General features: G+C 41.2%; 1 protein-coding gene across 13 annotated transcripts in view; it reads left to right on the top strand.

Moving 5' to 3' along the window:
• Positions 1-17,594, top strand: part of EZH2 (enhancer of zeste 2 polycomb repressive complex 2 subunit) — a 42,051-nt gene extending 24,457 nt beyond the window's left edge. For 7 of the 13 annotated variants that reach the window (XM_014536888.1, XM_014536886.1, XM_014536890.1 and 4 more), the window contains 14 exons: positions 339-441; positions 941-1,104; positions 7,458-7,549; positions 9,188-9,428; positions 9,998-10,167; positions 10,603-10,697; positions 11,807-11,847; positions 12,225-12,350; positions 12,801-12,979; positions 14,542-14,637; positions 15,396-15,477; positions 16,233-16,313; positions 16,441-16,525; positions 17,082-17,594. In XM_014536888.1, the coding sequence (XP_014392374.1) occupies positions 339-441; positions 941-1,104; positions 7,458-7,549; positions 9,188-9,428; positions 9,998-10,167; positions 10,603-10,697; positions 11,807-11,847; positions 12,225-12,350; positions 12,801-12,979; positions 14,542-14,637; positions 15,396-15,477; positions 16,233-16,313; positions 16,441-16,525; positions 17,082-17,151 (1,625 nt within the window). In that variant the 3' untranslated portion in view covers positions 17,152-17,594. The remainder of the gene's footprint in view (positions 1-338; positions 442-940; positions 1,105-7,457; positions 7,550-9,187; positions 9,429-9,997; positions 10,168-10,602; positions 10,698-11,806; positions 11,848-12,224; positions 12,351-12,800; positions 12,980-14,541; positions 14,638-15,395; positions 15,478-16,232; positions 16,314-16,440; positions 16,526-17,081) is intronic. The other 6 variants (XM_005862823.2, XM_005862820.2, XM_014536887.1 and 3 more) reach the window with 4 other exon arrangements.
• The last annotated feature ends 1,863 nt before the right edge of the window (positions 17,595-19,457 follow it).

Here is a 19,457-nt window from a genome sequence, read left to right as displayed (position 1 = left end):
TGCCTTCATTTACAGATGAGGAAACAGACCCAAGTGGGTCTGTGACCAACCAAGGTCACAAAACCAGTTAGTAGTAGAGCTGCTTACCATTTTTCTGCCCACTTTTTTCTGCCCCCCAATCTGCTTAAAACTTTCCATATTGGATTTTGAAGTTGTTTTTTGTCTGACTTAACTGTCATGCCATAGATACATGTAAAATATATTGGAAGTAAGTGAAACACAAAGTTGATAATTTCTTAGAAGATGATCTTTTTTACATATAGTCGTGTGGAAAAAAATGAAAGTTTGAAAACTTGTTTACTTTCATTCTTTTTGCCCTTTCATATTTCCTTGTTCAGATAAAGAAAGCCACCCACCTCGGAAATTTCCTTCTGACAAAATTTTTGAAGCCATTTCCTCAATGTTTCCAGATAAGGGCACAGCAGAAGAACTAAAGGAAAAGTAAGATTTGTTCTTGTGAGGCAGTCTTGTATGGGATATCTCTCACCATTTGGTTTATTGGAAATGGAACTAATGTAATGTAGCTGATGAGCCACTTGCTTCATTTGTCACGTCTGCCAAGACACTTGAAGTGAAGCATAAACCTGTGGAGCTCTGCCTTAAAAACCTTTTAGAACAAACACACATAATACGCAATAGTACATGTAGAGGAAAATTTTTCTGGACACTTGTAGAAATTTTAGTGCAGTTGATGTTTAACTTTAATATAAGAACATTTTTCATGAATTTGATTTTTGATATGTCTTGCATAATGTGTAATTGGCTCATCACAGATGGTTATAGATGTGTCTTTTGTGCTTTAGCCAAGATAAACAGAAATAATACATGGAATCTGTTTAGAAACTTTATTTTTAGAAGAAAAACCCCACAAAAAAACCTTCATTTTTAAAATTGTAACTTTTGTTTTCCATTAACTTACATTTCTCTTGGTTCATGTCAGGTATAAAGAACTCACTGAGCAGCAGCTCCCAGGGGCACTGCCTCCAGAATGTACCCCGAACATAGATGGACCAAATGCTAAATCTGTTCAGAGGGAGCAGAGCCTGCATTCATTTCACACACTCTTCTGTAGGCGATGTTTCAAGTATGACTGCTTCCTACACCGTAAGTGCAGTTATTGTATGTTTTCATTTTCGATCTTCGCTGTGGAATTATGTTTTAGAGCAACTTGGAAATTGTTTTCATTGATTACAACTAGAGTTTATCATTTAATCTTGCAGTTCAGATTGAAAAATGCTAGGATCAGTGTCTTACTATTTTTAATTTGTTGCTTGAGGGTTGCTCCAAAGTCTTCATGAGTTTGATTTGTATTGCTATCTCCCACCAACCTGGGATATAGGTCAGTGATTTTTCCATAAATTCTAATGGAGCAGTTGTTTCATAATAAACTATTACTTTGAACTAGCTGATAGCCCAGGGCAACACTGCGATATTGATATTAGCCAATTTCTTCAACAAAATTTGTTCAAGGTGCTTATAGATGTTATCATCTATCTAGCTATCTAGTGTTAAATTTTTTTTTTTTTTTTTTTTTTTTACAAATACCCGCATTTGAATATAGGTAAAACATAAAATAGTCTTAATGAAATTGAAGTATGGCACACACAATATTTTCTTATATTGCTGGGGAGTGAGGTTTCGTGGTAAATTGTCCAGGTAACTAGAATTTATTTCTTTAAGCACGGTTTAAAAACTACCAACTGCTTTTTGAGGAACATATTTCAAAAATATATTTCATACCTCCCAGTTTCCTATGCAGAGTTTACTTGATATAGAGGTTAGTTTTTCCCATGTCACATTTTAGTGTGATGTTGGTGACATGGTAACACGGTAGGGGCTCTGCACCAGTCTCCCCTGCACTAAATGGCTCCAAGGTACTTTGTCTTTTTCAGTTTGAACCCACCTTTCACAGAATTTTCCCCTCATTTTCCAGTCATATGTTTCAATGTCAGTTAGCCTGCTCAAGCCATTAGCTCTTACCTCCTGTTGAGTTTTGCTCTGTCTGTGCACTTCTATCTGCATAGCTCGTGATTTGTGGTGTGATGTGCATCTTAGTCTTGGAAACAGTAATTTCTGTGTGTGAAGTGGTTTAGTCATCTTAAGTTAGAAAAACTTAACATTGGTTTTTAGAATTATCATTATGTCTCCCATCTCCTTGCTGTTATCCACATTCCTGTCTAGTTTAAATTCATTTGGTAGTTTTAATAATCAATAGCTGTTGGACAGTTATCAAATACATATCTTATTAGGGTTTCACATAGCCCTTGAAAAGTTGTTTTGAAAAGCATTCCCCTTTATACATGGTCATTTTGTAAAATATGTCCAATTCTTATTAAGAATATTGTAGCCCTAGCTGGTTTTGCTCAGTGGATAGAGCATCAGCCCTGGACTGAAGGCTCCTGGGTTCAATTCCAGTCAAGGGCACATGCCTGGGTTGTAGGCTCAATCCCCAGTAGGGGGCATGCAGGAGGCAGGCAATCAATGATTCTCTCTCATCATTGATGTTCCTGTCTCTCCCTTCTCTGAAATCAATAAAAATATGCTAAAAAAAAAAATATTGTAAATTGTTGCCCTGGCCAGTGTGGCTCTGTGGTTAAAGTGTTGACCAGTGCACTGAAGGGTCTTGGGTTTGATTCCTGGTTAAGGGGGAACGTATCTGGATTGCAGGTTCAAACCCCAGCCCCAGTTTGAATAGGGGAGGCAACCATCGATATGTTTCTCTCACATAGATGTTTCGTTCTCTCTTTTCCTCTTCCTCCCTCCTTTCCACTCTCTAAAATCAATGGAGAAATATCCTCAGGTGAGAATTAACAACAACAACAACAAAAAATTGTAAATTGCATGTCTGCATGTGCTTATGGTGGACCAAAGTAGAACTTTTGGTGGGATATTCTGATGTGCTGTCTATTGTCTGAATGGCCTACAGAGGAATGTTTTAGGCATAAAACAGTTGTATTAGTTTATCCTTTTTGGTATTATGTGAAAGTCCATTTGAATGTTCTTTTTGTAATGTATATTGATGTTTAAAGATTTTAAAAATGGATTTTTAGAGAGAGGAAGGGACAGGAGGAGAGACTAAAACATGCATATGCTCCCTATTGGGGATCGAGCCTGGAATCGAACCCCAAACCTCTTGGTGCATGGGACAGCACCCAGCCAACTGAGCCACACCAGCCAGGGCTGAGATTTTAACATTTTAATTGGTTAGAATATCAAAGAAGGTATTTCAAGTTTATAATTGATGGCTGACTTTTTTTTTTTTTTTTTTTTTTTTTTTTAGTATTTTAGCTGTGTAATAGTTAAAAAACTTCAGAAATACTTGAGTTCATATTTGCTGTGTAATTCTCAGTGACTAAACCTCCCTAAGTCTGTTTTCCTTGTCTGTGAAATGGGGATGAGGATCCTAATACCTGGGTATTTTGTGAGAATTAAATGAGATAATGCCCAAAGCTTCCTAGTGTGTGCTTTTGAACATAGAATTCTGTTTGCTGCTGTCACTGCTTTCCCATGCTTGAGTGTTGGCATTGTTGTTCTGTGAGGGACTTTTTAGTAAAAGTCTGATATCTGTCATATACACAAAAGAATTTATGTGATTCCATATGTAAGTATTCAGTAAGAATTCATTCTTAGTACCAAGCTCTAATCAGAGCAGACAACAGCAGTATTTTGAGCAGAAGTTAATGTATAAAACTGATAATTTGTACTGATCTGATCATTTGTCACATGACAGCAAGCTGAAGAAGTGAGTATTTCAGGGAAGTGGTGTCTGATGTGAAGCTGTTCTCTTTGTCCATGCAGTGAGGAGTGTGTGTCTGGTCACACCTGCTGCCAAACAACTACTTGCACAAATTATTGCCTTTGGGGATCAAGCCTCAAACTCGGGCATGTGCCCTGACCTGGAATCGAATACTTCGTATTTAAGTATTTTGTTCCTGTTTCCTGATTTGTAAAACTCCCTGGAAACAGGTGATCACTAACGTTTGTTCCAGTGCTGATCCTTGGATTCACCAGTTCTGTATTTGAGGCATCACTTACTTGTTGAAACATTGTAAGATTATAAGGCCTACTCAGTATACAGTGTGTCCCCAAAAAAGTATACACACTTGGAATGATTATAAAGTTAGTCTTTATTAACGTACAGTTAATTTTTTAAAACTTAAAAGAATCTACAGAAACGAATAGTTTTTTTGTTGTTGTTGTTATGCCTGTTTTCAAACTGATGACCATTCTGGTCCAGGCACTGCTGATAATGCAAAGCAATGGAATCCTAAACCTCAAGAATAATTTCTTCAGTATTTGTGTGCTCTCTATTCGTTGACTGTTGCTGGTCTTGTACCATAAGCCTTTATCTTTTAAGATACATTTTTAAAAAAAATGATGTTTTTATTGATATTAGAGAGAGAGGAAGGGAGAGGGGGAGAGAGATGAGCGCTGCCTCCTGCACGCCCCCTACAGGGGATTGAGCCCGGAACCCCAGGCATGTGCCCTGACCAGGAATTGAACTGGTGACTTCTTGGTTCCTGGGTTGATGCTCAACCACTGAGCCACACCAGCCGGGCAGGATAAATTTTCTTTGTTCAAAGCTTGGTCTGGCTTCACCCATTATTTCAAATCAGTTATACCTGAAAAGGAGTTAAAACTAAGTGAGTTATCAACTGTTAAACTCTATATACATTTTTTTTGGGGGGGGACACACACACACCCTATATTTTGGTTATTTTTTAGTGTTGCCAATTTAATCTCAAACAGAGGTATAGAGAATAGCTGGAATTGTATATAACTTTTACCTTTGCTTGAAAACATTTTGATAGGTTTTAAAAAATATATGTTTATTGATTTCAGAGAGGAAGGGAGAGGGAGAGAGAGATAGAAACATTAATGATGAGAGAGAATTATTGATTGGCTGTCTCCTGCACGCCCCTTACTGGTGATTGAGCCCTCAACCCAGGCATGTGCCCTGACCTGGCATTGAACCATGACCTCCTGGCTCAAAGGTTGATGCTCAACCACTGAGCTTATATAATGGCTGGGCTTTAGATGATTTTTCATCAAGATTTCATAGGTTGCTTTCAACATTAAAACAAACAAAAATCCTTGAAATATCCATGTTCGCTCCTTGTAAAATTTAAAGGTACCGTGCCTTAATTTTTCTGATGGACTTTTATATAACAATTTTTCTGTATATTTAGCTTGAAATACATATTTTCAAAAATATATTTTTATTGATTTCAGGGAGGAAGGGAGAGGGAGAGATAGAAACATCAACGATGAGAGAGAATTATTGATTGGCTGCCTCCTGCACACTCCGCGCTGGGGATCTAACCTGCAACCCAGGGATGTGCCCTGACTAGGAATCAAACCGTGACCTCCTGGTTCATAGGTTGATGCTCAATCAGTGAGCCACATTGTCCAGGCTAGCTTGAAATAATTTTTAGTAGCTTATTTCAAATATTAGTATTTTAAGATGTCTATTTGAAAAGTATTCTGGACATTTCTGGAAGAGTGAATTCTTTATATATATGGGCTTGTTTGAAATTCTGCTGAGGGAATCTAGTCATAATAATGGTACTTTAAAATTTATTAAAGTACCTTTGATTATAAATATGTTGATTTTGTTGTTATAGTCTGAAGTTGTTCCTGTCTTCGAGACTATGATTATGGTTAATAAGTACTGTTACCTAGTTCTAGTTAAGGACCACCAGAGGCTACTGTCCTCACTTGAGCTGTGTGTGTGTGTGTGTGTTTCTGTCTACAGATACATATGTGCCTTTATTTTCACTGAATTAGGGTGAGAATATCAATCTACAAATATATCAGGTGTTAGAGGAGACATCACAACTAAAAACAGATTTTACCAAAAATGTGTTACTCATTGTGTGCACTAACTCTGGCTAATGACTGCTTTGTTTTTGGATTGATGTAATTCTGGGCTGCTAATGTGACTGTAGCCTTCTGTGTGCACAGTCTGTGTGTTAGGGGTCCTTGCCTGTCCAAAATCTAATCCAGTGCAAAGTTAGTTGTATGGTTTAGGCTCTTGTTCTGGGGGAAAAAAAACTTAGCGCGCGCACCTCCGCACCTGAGTATTTTCCACACTGCGCCTCCTCTGAGCCTCGGTGTGCTGTTATTTTTCCTTCTAGTTGAAGAGTCTCTCCTCAGCCAGCCCTCCTGTGGTTCTGGGTGATGTCCGTTCCGTCTTTTAGTTGTATTTTTGAAGTGGTTGTTTGCGGCAGCAGTCTGCGGTGTTTACCTATGCCGCCATCTTGGTCTCTCGAATTTCTACTTTTAAAAACATAACTTTGTTGTCTTTTTGTTTTCCTTCCTTCATCAGTCTGTCTTTACATTTTAAGTATGACCTTTTACAAATATTTTTTAAATGACTTATTTTATGAGTCTGTCACTTGTTTTTACCCAAATTAATTTTCATTTTGTGTAGTTCTTAACAGATCATTGCCAGTATTCGCCTTGTGCACTGGAAGTTAATGATCACAAATTCTCTGAAGTCCTCACTGCTGTGCACTCATACCTGGTCAGTGTACCAGTGTACTGCAGTGTGAATCTTTTTGTTAACACATGATTTGGAATTTTAAGTTTCAAACACTTGGTTGTATTTTCCTGTGGAAAGGTGCTGGTTGCAGGCTCTCACTAGGTCCTTGAGTTGTGTTTGAGTCAAAGAAAATGCATTTTAGTGTTTTGAGGCTGTCCTCTTTATACTAAATTTAATTTAGTATAAATAAAATTAAATTTAGTATAAATAAATTAAATTTTATTAATTTAAAAATTAATTTTGTTTTGTTGTTTTTTAAATATATTTTTTATTGATTTCAGAGAGGAAGGGAGAGGGAGAGATAGAAACAGCAATGATGAGAAAGAATCATTGATTGGCTGCCTCCTCTTGCACACCCCACACTGGGGATTGAGCCTCCAACCTGGGCATATGCCCTTGACTGGAATCGAACCCGGGACCCTTCAGTCCACAGGCCAATGCTCTATCCACTGAGCCAAACTGGCTAGGGCTTAAAAATTAGTTTTTAACAAGTGGTATTCCATTCTTCTCTTCCATTTGACAGACTGCTGACTTTTCTTCATAAAGAAAAAAAATTGTAGATGTCAGAATTCTTTTGGTAAAAATAGGAAATCTGATTTCATTGTAGAGGGTGTATCAGTTGTTTCTATGGAGATATCAAATGTTTATGACCAGAGTTCAGAGTTTACATGCATCAGTTATACTTGTGAGGAGAAAAATGTGAAACCACTAATCATTCCAGAATGCAGTGTTTGCGCCCTGCAGGAGTCGAGGGAAACACATGGTAAGAATTCAGTAAGAACTGGGAGGAAAGTTCTGGGATGTGAATCACGTATTAGCAAGACTGGAATGTATTCATTGACTTTTCCCATTGAAACAGGGGAAATGAATAAGTAAATATTTCATATTTGGATATTTTATCTTTATTTTGCAGCTTTTCATGCAACACCTAACACTTACAAGCGGAAGAACACGGAAACAGCTCTGGACAACAAGCCTTGTGGACCACAGTGTTACCAGCATTTGGTAAGCTTGAGTGCCATTTGTTCCTCAAGGGCATTTGAGAAGCGCTGATTCTGAACTGGGTGAGGTGTGTGCAGTCAGCATTAACACTGGCTCCCCTGTGCTTCTCCTGGCCACACGGTAGGCAGAGGTTCTCACCCATGTGTCTCTCATAGCTCTCACGTACTGCACACACTAGTCCTTCATTGATCTTTGTATTAGTCTTTGTGTATGTGTTAATCTCTTCAGCTACAATTCAAAGTCTTTAGGATCGAGGACACTAACATTACACCTTCCAGAGTGTGAGGGTGTGCAGCACAGGTAGCCCACCTAACCCCAGGAACTGGATAGTCACACATAGTGGTCCTAAGCCTTTCTCAGAGCCATAGCCTTTCTTTGAGTTTTAGACCCGTTGTTTAAGCTGTATTATAGGGCCCACAGAATTAAAAAAACAACAACAAAGAAATGATGGAGAAAAGGTAAAGGTTTAGGGAAGTATGAGGTAGAAAAGTTGTTTTTTTTACGGGTACTATCTTATTTTTACCATTTCCCCTCTTTGAACCAAGCCACTCCTACCTAGGAACTAAGTGGGTATATATTGCCTGTTGGATTTTGGACAGAAGATTCATTGAATGGCACCTGCAGAAGGTATCCTATTTTTAAGCAATTTGGTTTTTATAGAATGAAGTATAAAACTGTTGGCTGCTCTCAAACTTCTCCCTTCTATTGCCACTAAAAATGGGATTCATGAGCACTATTTTACATATTCTTCACAAGGCAGAATTCATTTGGCTCATCTGAAATGTTTCTCTGGTCTCTCTGTAGTTTCTCTGGTCTCTCTGTAGTTAATGCTCTCACCATTGTTTTATACTTTCTGAGACTGGATGTTGCACTTCGTAATACAGAATGTAACCTTCACAGCCTTGATCCTCATGTGTCTTCCTGAGGCTGTGTATCCCTCACAGGAAAAAATGGGATGTTTTAATAGTAAGGCAGGAAATGACAGAGTCCAGCATGTTTATGTGTTTTGTATTGTGTATTTTAACCATGACTATAGAAGCATGTGCTGTCTTAGAAACCCCAGCCAGATTAGGAGAGTTTGACTCCACATGCACAGGAAGTATATGATTTTCCTCATAAAATTTCACTTTTAAAGAAATTATATATGTAAAATATATTTTATATTTTAACTTACTAACCAGTTAATGCATTTCACAAATATAGAACTATCTTGCCTGATTTCATACCACTGTAGCAATATATAGAACTCATTTCTGTCTTTCTGAAATTTCCACACCAGGGGTCCTCAAACTTTTTAAACAGGGGGCCAGTTCACTGTCCCTCAGACCGTTGGAGGGCCGGACTATAGTTTTAAAAAAAACTATGAACAAATTCCTATGCACAGCGGCGGCAAAAACACCCGGCAGGCCGGATAAATGTTTTCGGCGGGCCGCATGTGGCCTGCGGGCCGTAGTTTGAGGACCCCTGTTCCACACTATTAGAAAAAGAAAACAAGTGTATTTAGAGATGCAACTATTTGTGGAAAATGGATATTGTGTTAAATTTCTTGACTACCTTGCTTATCCAATCTTTTGTTTTCTCCTTCAACAAAATGAGTTGTGGAACTTGACCTTGATGTCTCCTCCATGTTTCACTTCATAGGAGGGAGCAAAGGAGTTCGCTGCCGCCCTCACTGCTGAGCGGATCAAGACGCCCCCCAAACGCCCAGGAGGTCGCAGACGAGGGAGGCTTCCCAACAACAGCAGCAGGCCCAGCACCCCCACCATTAATGTGCTGGAGTCAAAGGACACGGACAGTGACAGGGAAGCTGGGACCGAAACAGGTGGAGAGAACAATGATAAAGAAGAAGAGGAGAAAAAAGACGAAACTTCGAGCTCCTCTGGTAGGGGACCTGACAACTGGCTTTACCACTGCTTTGAAAGGTCCACATTGTGGAGAGTAAGGGCATGTGCCATAGTGAATAATTTTCCTAGTTGGTTAGTTTTCAATAAAATGAGAAATCTAAGACTAGGGCATTCTCAAGGAAGGACGCATAGCCGAGTTCTTGTTGCTGTCTTCTGCCCCTGGCCCGCCTACGATGTTTACTGTTTGGTCACTGAGGTTCAAAGTTCATCTATTTCCAGTGTGCCATTTCCTCCAGGGTGGGGCTCATGTCGCTCTGCTTAATATCCTTGATGTTCTGTCGGTCGTTTTGGTTATTTTCCTGACTGGGCTTCAGGTGTCCTACCCTGTGACTTAACCACAAATAACAGAACAGCCCCATTTGCCTTTGTCATGAAAGCAGCCTAGGCTCCTGGTTCTGTGGGAAAAAGTTTAGTGACACTTTCTACCTCAGTTTGTCCTCAAACATGATTCACTTCCTGCTTTTTTCTTAAGCACACCCTGTTTTACTTCTTAATACTCTGTTCTGCAGTTGTCATTTCCTGAACATTGCTTAACTTTGGTTTGTAGAAGCAAATTCTCGGTGTCAAACGCCAATAAAGATGAAGCCGAACAGTGAGCCCCCTGAGAATGTGGAGTGGAGTGGGGCCGAGGCCTCCATGTTCCGGGTCCTCATCGGTACCTACTACGACAACTTCTGCGCCATTGCCAGGTTAATTGGGACCAAAACATGTAGACAGGTAAGTATATTGATTAAGAAAGACTTTCAGAGAGGGGGGAAAATATGTAATCCTTGTCCAAGTGTAAGAATAGTCTCAATTATTAACCTGATGTTCATCTCCTGGAAAATACATTTTTTTTGTTTTCCCACTGAGAGGGAACTGAGAGAAAATTATTCTTCTGACTAGATATTTCAGGTTAGGTGACAATGGATTTAAAAAGCCAGTGAGAATTTAGATTAAGCCTTATTGATCACATGAGGGATTATTGATCATAGTGTAATCACAGCTGCTGTCCCTGCATGAGGGTTGAGACAACATCTTGCTTTGCTCTCTATTGTCCCCAGCACTTGAGCAATGTCACAGAAGAGACATGTTTCTGATATTAATTAGTATAAGAATGTGTAGGTTTGCTCACCACTATGGTCCTCACAGCTGTGACTGCCTCTTGTCCAGGTGTATGAGTTTCGGGTCAAAGAGTCCAGCATCATAGCTCCAGTTCCCACTGAGGATGTCGATACTCCTCCAAGGAAGAAGAAGAGAAAACACCGGTAAGTCCACTTGCAGCCATTCTGAGATGTCACCAGGATGCTGCAGGCCAGGTGTGTCCAAGGGTGTTGGCCAGCCTCTACTTGGCCCATTAAGAAAGGAACTTGAGCTGCCTCAAAAGTAGACTTGTGGAGTCTTGTTTCCACGAGCAGTTGCCGATGTTCTTCTGTAAGAATACAGCAGTGTCAGTAGATTTGGTGTGTTAAGAGTCATAAAAATTATGCTTACTCTGCTGCTTTTGGTTGAGACAAACCTAGTAACTTCTGCAGTAAAGGCTAAGCGAACATTTAATTTGTTCTAAGATGTTTCCCCGAGCTTGAGTGTGATGTATATGACTTCTGTACTGGTTTATATTTTGAGGAGCCACGTTACCTTTCCCCAAGGCCTATGGCAGTGAGTGATGAGGTGACTTGGTTTGTAAGTGCAGAGCCAGAAGATGGTGGCTGGACTGTCAGCTTTAATGTCTTCTCCCCAGTTTTTTTGCAGTTGGGTGTTGGGTAAGGGAGCATCTAGAAACGTGTGTACATGCTGTTCCATTTCTTTAATTTAGAACTGAAAGAACTTAGGTGTGTTCCAATAGAATTCAGGCTTTAGTAGGTAATTCTGAATTTTTTGGTTGGGAGGGGGACCTGCGATGGGGGCGGGGGGTGCTTTCGGCTATCATTTTGTAGACAGGAATATGTATCAGGTAGGGAAAGCCTGCTACGCTCCAAGGTAACGGGAAGAATGTGTTCTTGTTCCTTGTGTATGATCATCTCCCACCTCTGACCATTTTGGTAATTCTGACCATGGAGCTCAATTGAGTGATTAAAGACATGCCAGTATTATCAACATCAGAATGAACCAGTAGGGAAATGGAACCTGCACATGAAGGTGTGGCCGCCCTCAGTCCTGACTAGGTGACTTTGCAAAGTGCACACATCAGGGCTCTTGGTCACAGTTTCCCCAGTCATCACAAATGCAATGCAAGCTGCATCTTTCACAGTCACTTGGATTTAAGGCACCCCTATGTTCATGGCACAGATAGACCTGTTCAAGGAGGTTCTGTGGGATTTGTGCTGACCATTCTTCCTAGCTTCCTGGAGAAGACTGTTTTCTTTGTGTTTTGCAGGTTGTGGGCTGCACACTGCAGAAAGATACAGCTGAAAAAAGGTAGGCATCTATCTGTTCATTCAACTTAAAAATGTCTGCTTATCGTTTCAGAATAGTAACTGGGTTAGAGTTTATGATACTTATATATAATTGACTTCTGTACATTAAGCTAAATTAAATGGAGGATGTCTGTTGATTATATTGCCAGTCAGTTCTCTTGTGCAGTGAAGGCGAGTCACAGGTGGGTAAAGGAGCCGCACCCTGGGGACCTGCGATGGGGGCGGGGGGTGCTTTCGGCTATCATTTTGTAGACAGGAATATGTATCAGGTAGGGAAAGCCTGCTACGCTCCAAGGTAACGGGAAGAATGTGTTCTTGTTCCTTGTGTATGATCATCTCCCACCTCTGATTGACTTGCATGCCGTTGTCTTGATGCAGACGGCTCCTCTAACCACGTTTACAACTACCAACCCTGTGACCATCCACGGCAGCCTTGTGACAGTTCGTGCCCTTGTGTGATAGCACAGAATTTTTGTGAAAAGTTTTGTCAGTGTAGTTCAGAGTGTAAGTATTTGTTGCTTTGATGCAATTGCATGAGAATTAAGTGGGCCTTTGGTCAGCTATGTGCAGCCCACAACCTGCAAAAAAACAGTAACTGAAGTTGACACAACATGGCGGCTCTTGCGGAGCCAGTGTCCAGCCAGTGCTCAGGCTAATGGGATGAAAGGAGCTGTTTGTCTCTGGTGGTTTAAATTTAATCATAGTGACGTTGGCACAGAATGTAAGGGGAATCTAGAAATAGCTACCCAAATACTTTCTGGGAACCAGTATTGTCAGAGTTGGGGTGGTTCAGTTTTCAGAATAAACGAACTTGTCATAAGGGTGGTGATACTCATTATTACTGAAGCAGCACATGAAGCTCGGATACACAGGAAGTTTTTCTTCATCTGTGCAGCAGGATAGGGAGGCTGCTGTGAGGGTTCCATGAGTCCACGACGGTGACTGTCTCTGCAGGTCAGAACCGCTTTCCTGGCTGCCGCTGCAAAGCACAGTGCAACACCAAGCAGTGCCCCTGCTACCTGGCCGTCCGGGAGTGCGACCCTGACCTGTGTCTGACGTGCGGAGCTGCTGACCACTGGGACAGCAAGAACGTGTCCTGCAAGAACTGCAGCATCCAGCGGGGCTCCAAGAAGGTGGGGAAAGGGATGAGGGACATGGCAGGGCAAGGCCAGCGGTCTCACTCTATTAGCTGGGGCCAAAAAGTGATCACTGAATGAATGACGCAGCTGACGGGGAGAGCCTGAGTTTCTCCTTGGGTAGCCACTCCCACCTCTGTAGCATAGGAGGAACCAGCTGTGAACGGTTTCAGGTTTGGAATAAGAGGTGTTTTTCTAGTTGTTTAGTAGATGATTTGAATTTTTTAAGTTTAGCAAATAGAATTAGCCATTTATCTATTCTCCTTACTGCAAATAAATGGTGTTCCTGTCGGAATATAGAAACCTATTCTTTCAAATAGTAGCCAATTTCCCTTTTGTGCAGAACAAGAGATAAAATTTCCCACAGTAGATTTTGCAGACTGTGTTCTTTTAATAACCTTGAAAACATCACAGCCAGGAATTACATAACTGGGAAGTGCATGCAGGTGATTTTTTTAATTGTAGCAACCATGACCTTAATGACCAAGCAAAGGAAACTAACAACGTATACTGGGGAAGGTCAGTCAGTGTCTTTTCTTTGGAGTAGGTGGTGCGTTTATCCAATTAATCATTTTTATTATAATAGCTGGCATTTATTATTTAAGATATAGTAGGCACTTGGCTAAGTGCCCTGTGTATTAACTCATTAGCCCTCATAACTCCATGAGGGAGTACCCTTATGAACCCATTTCTAGGTTGGGAATCCCAGAGTTTGAGGACTTGAAAGGAGCAAGAACCCCAGGCCCCACTGTGGACCTCCGCCTTGGGTCACATGAATTAGATCACACTACTGCACTGCTCGTAGCCCCGCCCCCTCCTACCAGGAGTTCCTGTTCTGGCAGTGCCTTATTTTTTGGCTCTTATGTTTTCAAGTGTTTAGATGGCTTTTCTCTGGGTAGTTCCTATCCATTGAGGTCATTCTGTCACAATGATTCTCTACTGTTTCCCATGGCAGACCCTGATGATGAACCCTAAAAAAATTTCATTTCCTACTCCCCACCCCTAACTATAATAGCATAAACTCCTTTGGTTTAAATCTAAAAACTGTAGATACTTCCTTACCAACGGGGTTTCATGTACTTAACATGTTATTTAGCTAATTTAGTTTCTGATTTGGGAGGTTTTGGGAAATTTCCCTGGCAGGTGAATCTAGGCTGGATTAGAATAGGAATAGCTTGGGTAATTAGGGGCCTTTTTAAAGGAAATTTGGGATGAAAGCATAATGAACCATGGTGGAAAGTGAGGGATTTGTTCCCAGTGCTGAAGAAATGACAGGAAGTGCAAAGGTAGCTGTTGTAGGTACCTTGTTGAAGGATGGTTAGTTGATATTTTCTGGGAGGTAGATCTTATATTCTGTACTTTATTTACAAATAACCAAAAGCATTGCAGTTTGTCAGCCCCTTTGGCAAAAGTGGGTAAGTTTACCTCTCATTACAGGCTCTTAATTCAGGGTACTTGGTGGCTACAAGGGGCCAGAGGATTTATAGGGATTCACCCTGTGATCTCGTCAGCAGTCCACTTTGCTCTCCTGATTAAATGACTGTTGCTTTATTCTCTAGCATTTATTGTTGGCACCATCTGATGTGGCTGGCTGGGGGATTTTCATCAAAGATCCTGTACAGAAAAATGAATTCATCTCGGAATACTGTGGAGAGGTAAGGCCAGAGCTATCCAGCTCCGGGCTTGATATGTAGCGACTTTGTTTTGTATTGATCATCACTGGGTCTGATTAGAAATGAATTAACACAAAATGCCTTTTTTGGCAACTGGACTGTTTCAGTCCTAGTCACATTTAGCCTTTATCTGGAGACAAGGGGGTAAGAACATGAGGTTTGCGATGAGTCTGTCGTACATAATCCACAGCCTCATTATTATAAGGACCTAGAAATGAATGTCATTAATCTTACGCCTTTTCAGTTATAGAGTTAGGGAAAAGTCATAGGGCTAGCTTGAGTTTGGAATCAGCCCACCTTGTTTGAGTTTTTCATTCAGTAGAAAGATTCATTAATTTCTTCAAGAGTAATTCCTTTGATGTGGAAATATTTCTGAGTTGAAGTCCTTCAATTCCATTGTTCTTTGCCGCATGCAGACCCAAGAAACTGGCCCAAGTGACCCTTTATTGAGTTTCCTCAGGAAGGTCCAGTTCTTTCTCTTTTTTAATCTTCACCCAAGGATAATTCTTTCCATCCTTTTTTAGAGAGAGGGAGGGAAGAGAGACAGACACATTGATTGGTTGCCCCTACCAGGGCTGGGGAATTTACAACTGAGGTACATGCCCTTGACTGGGAATCGAACCCGAAACCCTTCTGTCCAATGCTCTAACCGCTGACCCAAACTGGCCAGGGCTCCAATTCTCTTGATGAACTTTTGTGTGTGGTTTGGTCCCTAATCCAACACTGTCTTTCTTCTTAAGATAATTTCTCAAGATGAAGCCGACAGAAGAGGCAAAGTGTATGATAAATACATGTGCAGCTTTCTCTTCAACTTGAATAACGGTATGTTTAGGAGTCAGAGCACTCACAGTTTCTGGGTGGCACTTGGGAGGTGGTGTTTCTCATGCCCTGGCAGAAACTTAAAAACGGGCTGTTGCCATCACTTGTGGGGAGGAGCTGGTCATGTTCAACGGAAGTGGTCTCGGGAACTCTGAGCTACACAAGACATTGGCTGTGGGACATCAGCTGGGCACACTTCCTCCAGTTAGTGCCTCTGACCTGGGAAGGTACTGAATTTCAAAGCCTCTCCAACACTTCCTGGGTGCTCTCAAGGGACTGAGCAGCTAAACGGTGCTGCTTTCTTGGGAGGTGAGGGAGCGCTGTGATGAAAAGCAGGTGTGTAGTACCTAAGATGTTCTGATAACCCTTGGCTGAAACAGAGAGAGGGAGGTTTTGCTATGAACAGGTCCCCCAGACAGAATGAAAATTAATTTTAGATACAAAAATGCTTGAGAAGGTTGAGAAGAATTTAGATTCCTTTTTTTTTTTTTTTTTTTTTTTTGCAGGGTTTTGCTCAGTAATACATATTTACAGTTAGGTAATAACATTTGAGAGACAACTCCTGAATTATCAATTCATTTTACCTAGAACAGTATTTTCTTGCAAATGTCATTGGACGAAGTTGGCTGAATGATTTACTTGCTTTTGAAGGCAAACCCTGAAGACCTAACCAATTGTATTTCCAGAATCATAGGAACTTTGTGTTTATTGATCTAAAACTAAAATTGTTCACTGCATTGTGCTTATTTTTTCTTTAGATTTTGTGGTGGACGCAACCCGTAAGGGTAACAAAATTCGTTTTGCAAATCATTCAGTCAATCCAAACTGCTATGCAAAAGGTAGGTGTTTCTGGAGTCAGAATTCCTGTTCTGATGCCAGGACCCCCAGTGATAGTGATGCACGGCTTGGAGAGATTTCCTGTGTGACTGTCCCTTCCCTGGCTGACACCAGCGTGTCTCTTTCTAGTCATGATGGTGAACGGCGATCACAGGATAGGGATCTTTGCGAAGAGAGCCATCCAGACTGGTGAAGAGCTGTTTTTTGATTACAGGTTAGTAACAGTGCATTTCTGTTGTGACCTGAGGGCTTTCTCCTGGACTCGGGACAGAGGCTGACTCTCTGCTCTTGCTGGGTCTTATGTTGTTGGAGCGTCTAATCTTAGGTCATTCTTTGCCTTGGGTATTGGTGGGAAGTTAGGATGTAGTTTCCATTATACAAGCACTGGTTATTTTAAAGATAGAATGAAAAGAATGTAGAAAGCCCCATTTTTTTACCTTGCTGGTAGGAGCTGGGTGTGATCATGATGCAGTCAGCGTTGCTGTCCTTGAGGATATGCTCGGGTTGTCTTAAATTGTCCAGTGCTGGAGGACTGTTGGCCAATAACCTACCTGCTCACCCTCAGATGGTGTTCACAGGTCTGGTATCAGGTTGGCCGTTTACACTGTTAGGCTCTGTGGGATAAACTGACAAGCTATTTAAAACTTTCCTGAATGTAGTCAGATGACTGTCTAGTTCAATCCTGTGGCTGAATATACGTCCCAGTCAGAAGCTCCGTCTCTGAGTCCTGAGTTGTCATAAACTAGGGCCCGTGTGTTGTCACTTTGAAGGTACGACCCAAAGCAGGTGGGACAGCGCCCGAGGACACACTGTGCTGGAGTGGGAGGACGCGGTGAATGAGGCCCAGCTGGGTGTCACTGGATGTGTGTGCCTTTCTCTGCACCCACTGAAGTAAGTGGGTGGTTGTGTTCATTCTCACCTCGGTGGGCCGCGGTCATGCCTGTCTCCTGCCGTTTCAGATACAGCCAGGCCGACGCCCTGAAGTACGTGGGCATCGAACGTGAGATGGAGATCCCTTGACGTCTGCTACCTCCTCCCCGCCTCCTCCAAAACAGCTGCCTTAGCTTCAGGAACCTCGAGTACTGTGGGCAATTTAGAAAAAGAAAATGCAGTTTGAAATTCTGAATTTGCAATGTACTGTAAGAATAATTTAATAGTAATGAGTTTAGACGTCAACTTTTTATGCCTTCTCACCAGCTGCAAAGCGTTTTGTACCAGCAAGTTTTTGCAATAATGCAGTATGGTACATTTTTCAACTTTGAATAAATAATACTTGAACTTCTCCCCACTGTTGGCATTTATCAGGGAGCTTCAGCTGATTTTAGAAAAGGACTGCATCCAAGGGAAAACAAACTCTCACATTTAACACCTTTGGTTTTGTCTAGTAGCATTAATTTGCTTAGTTATAACATATTAAATACAGGGGTGGGCAAAAGTAGGTTTATAGTTGTGAGTACAGAAAACAGTTTATTCTTGTATTATTTGTACTACAACTGTATGAACCTACCTTTGCCCACTCCTGTATAAATGTAATAGAAACATGACTTTTATTATCTACCTATAATATTGTATATACTTTGCCTAGTTATACTAAATATTGCCTATTAATAACTAAATGAATTAACACTACTTGCATCCTGAGATAGGGGCTCATATCCCAGTCAGCCGGGTGGTCTGGAGAGCTACCTCTAAGCCTCGTTCTCTGCATATAAAACGACAGTGTTGGCTTAGGTGAGTTCCAAGAACCTGTTTTGTTCTAAGGTCCTTTAGACAATCCTTTAGAAATGCAGCAGTGTGACAAGATTCCTTACCTACCCACGAAAGAGGATGCTATAATCAAACTAGTTTTCAAGGAAACCTTGCGGGTACAGTGATAGCATTCCAGCCCCTCCCAAGATACACTGACCAATACTGTGGATAACTCTAAAAACGGCTCCAGTCAGTCTGTGTAGTTGGCCTTTTCTATAGTTAAGACAAAATTACTGATTTATAACGTGAAATTAATTTAAAACTTACTAATTATACAAATACTGATAAGACTGGTTTCTGTTGCATCAATCAATGCACAAGCTATAGCAACAAGAGTCCTAAAATAAAGTTAATTTGCCACTTAGCTTTGGCAGTGAAAAGATCTGGCTTTACGTGCTAGTCTCCTATGGGTTACCCTTAGCTCTGCCACGCTTAACTATCCCCAGGAAACAGTGCCGCATGCTCAGTTGGCTGTTGCTGATGGAGTCACTTAGGAAAACTCTCAGGCTTGCCCTGGGTGCCCATGCTCCAACTTGGGCACTCAGCATGAGTGCAGCCCATTTGTGCACTAGCACACGTGAGCCTGCTCAGGAGACATCCTGAGATTGCTCACCCCAGTGGTATCTATCAACAGGGCTCTCATTCTAGCCAACACTTTCCCATTGTTCACACCTCCCAACGCATCCCCAGGTGCAAACAACTGGGTGGTGGAACCTTGAGTCCAGGGAGGTTCTGCTCACTGAATACACCACAGACCCAAATGCAGCATAAAGATAAAGCAGTAATTCTTCATACACAGCAAGTTTTTAGAACCTTCATGAAGACCGATGTTCTCACCTGTTCACTATAGCCCATGTGATGAGCATCTATAGCAGAGTTGGTCAACTTCAGACTTTATACAGGGGTTTGGGGGGAGAGGGGGGCACAGATAAATAACAGTATGCTTCCCCCCCATTACTGTAGACCAATTCTCAACCTTTTTCACCTCATGGCACACACACACAAATATGTATTTTTTGCTGATCTGACAAAATAGGTTATAATTTTGATTCATACCTGACAGCTATTGTATTGGCAGTTGTCATTTTATTTGACAATCTAAGGGAAAAGAGGTCAGTGCCCTTGTGGCACACCAGTTGAAAATCATCGCTCCTGTAGTCTATGTGTGTTTATTTCCCTACCAGAGGAATACAGAAGTAAGAGTATAACAAGTATTGTGTCAGAATACAGGTATTTTAAATAGTTTCCGAACAGTTTAAGAATATTACACATTGTTCTCTACCCTGAGCTTTCACCTAATGGTCATGACCTCATGAAGCCCTGGCTGGGTCAGGTTCAGTTGGTGAGAGCATGGTCCCAAGGTGCCAGGGTTGTGGGGTTTAATCCCTGGTCGTGGC

The sequence above is a fragment of the Myotis brandtii genome, unplaced genomic scaffold, assembly GCF_000412655.1.
Source record: "Myotis brandtii unplaced genomic scaffold, ASM41265v1 scaffold168, whole genome shotgun sequence".
NCBI lineage: Eukaryota > Metazoa > Chordata > Mammalia > Chiroptera > Vespertilionidae > Myotis > Myotis brandtii.
The sequence above is the reverse complement of the archived record's forward strand: the minus strand, read 5'-3'. Positions and strand labels throughout refer to the sequence as shown.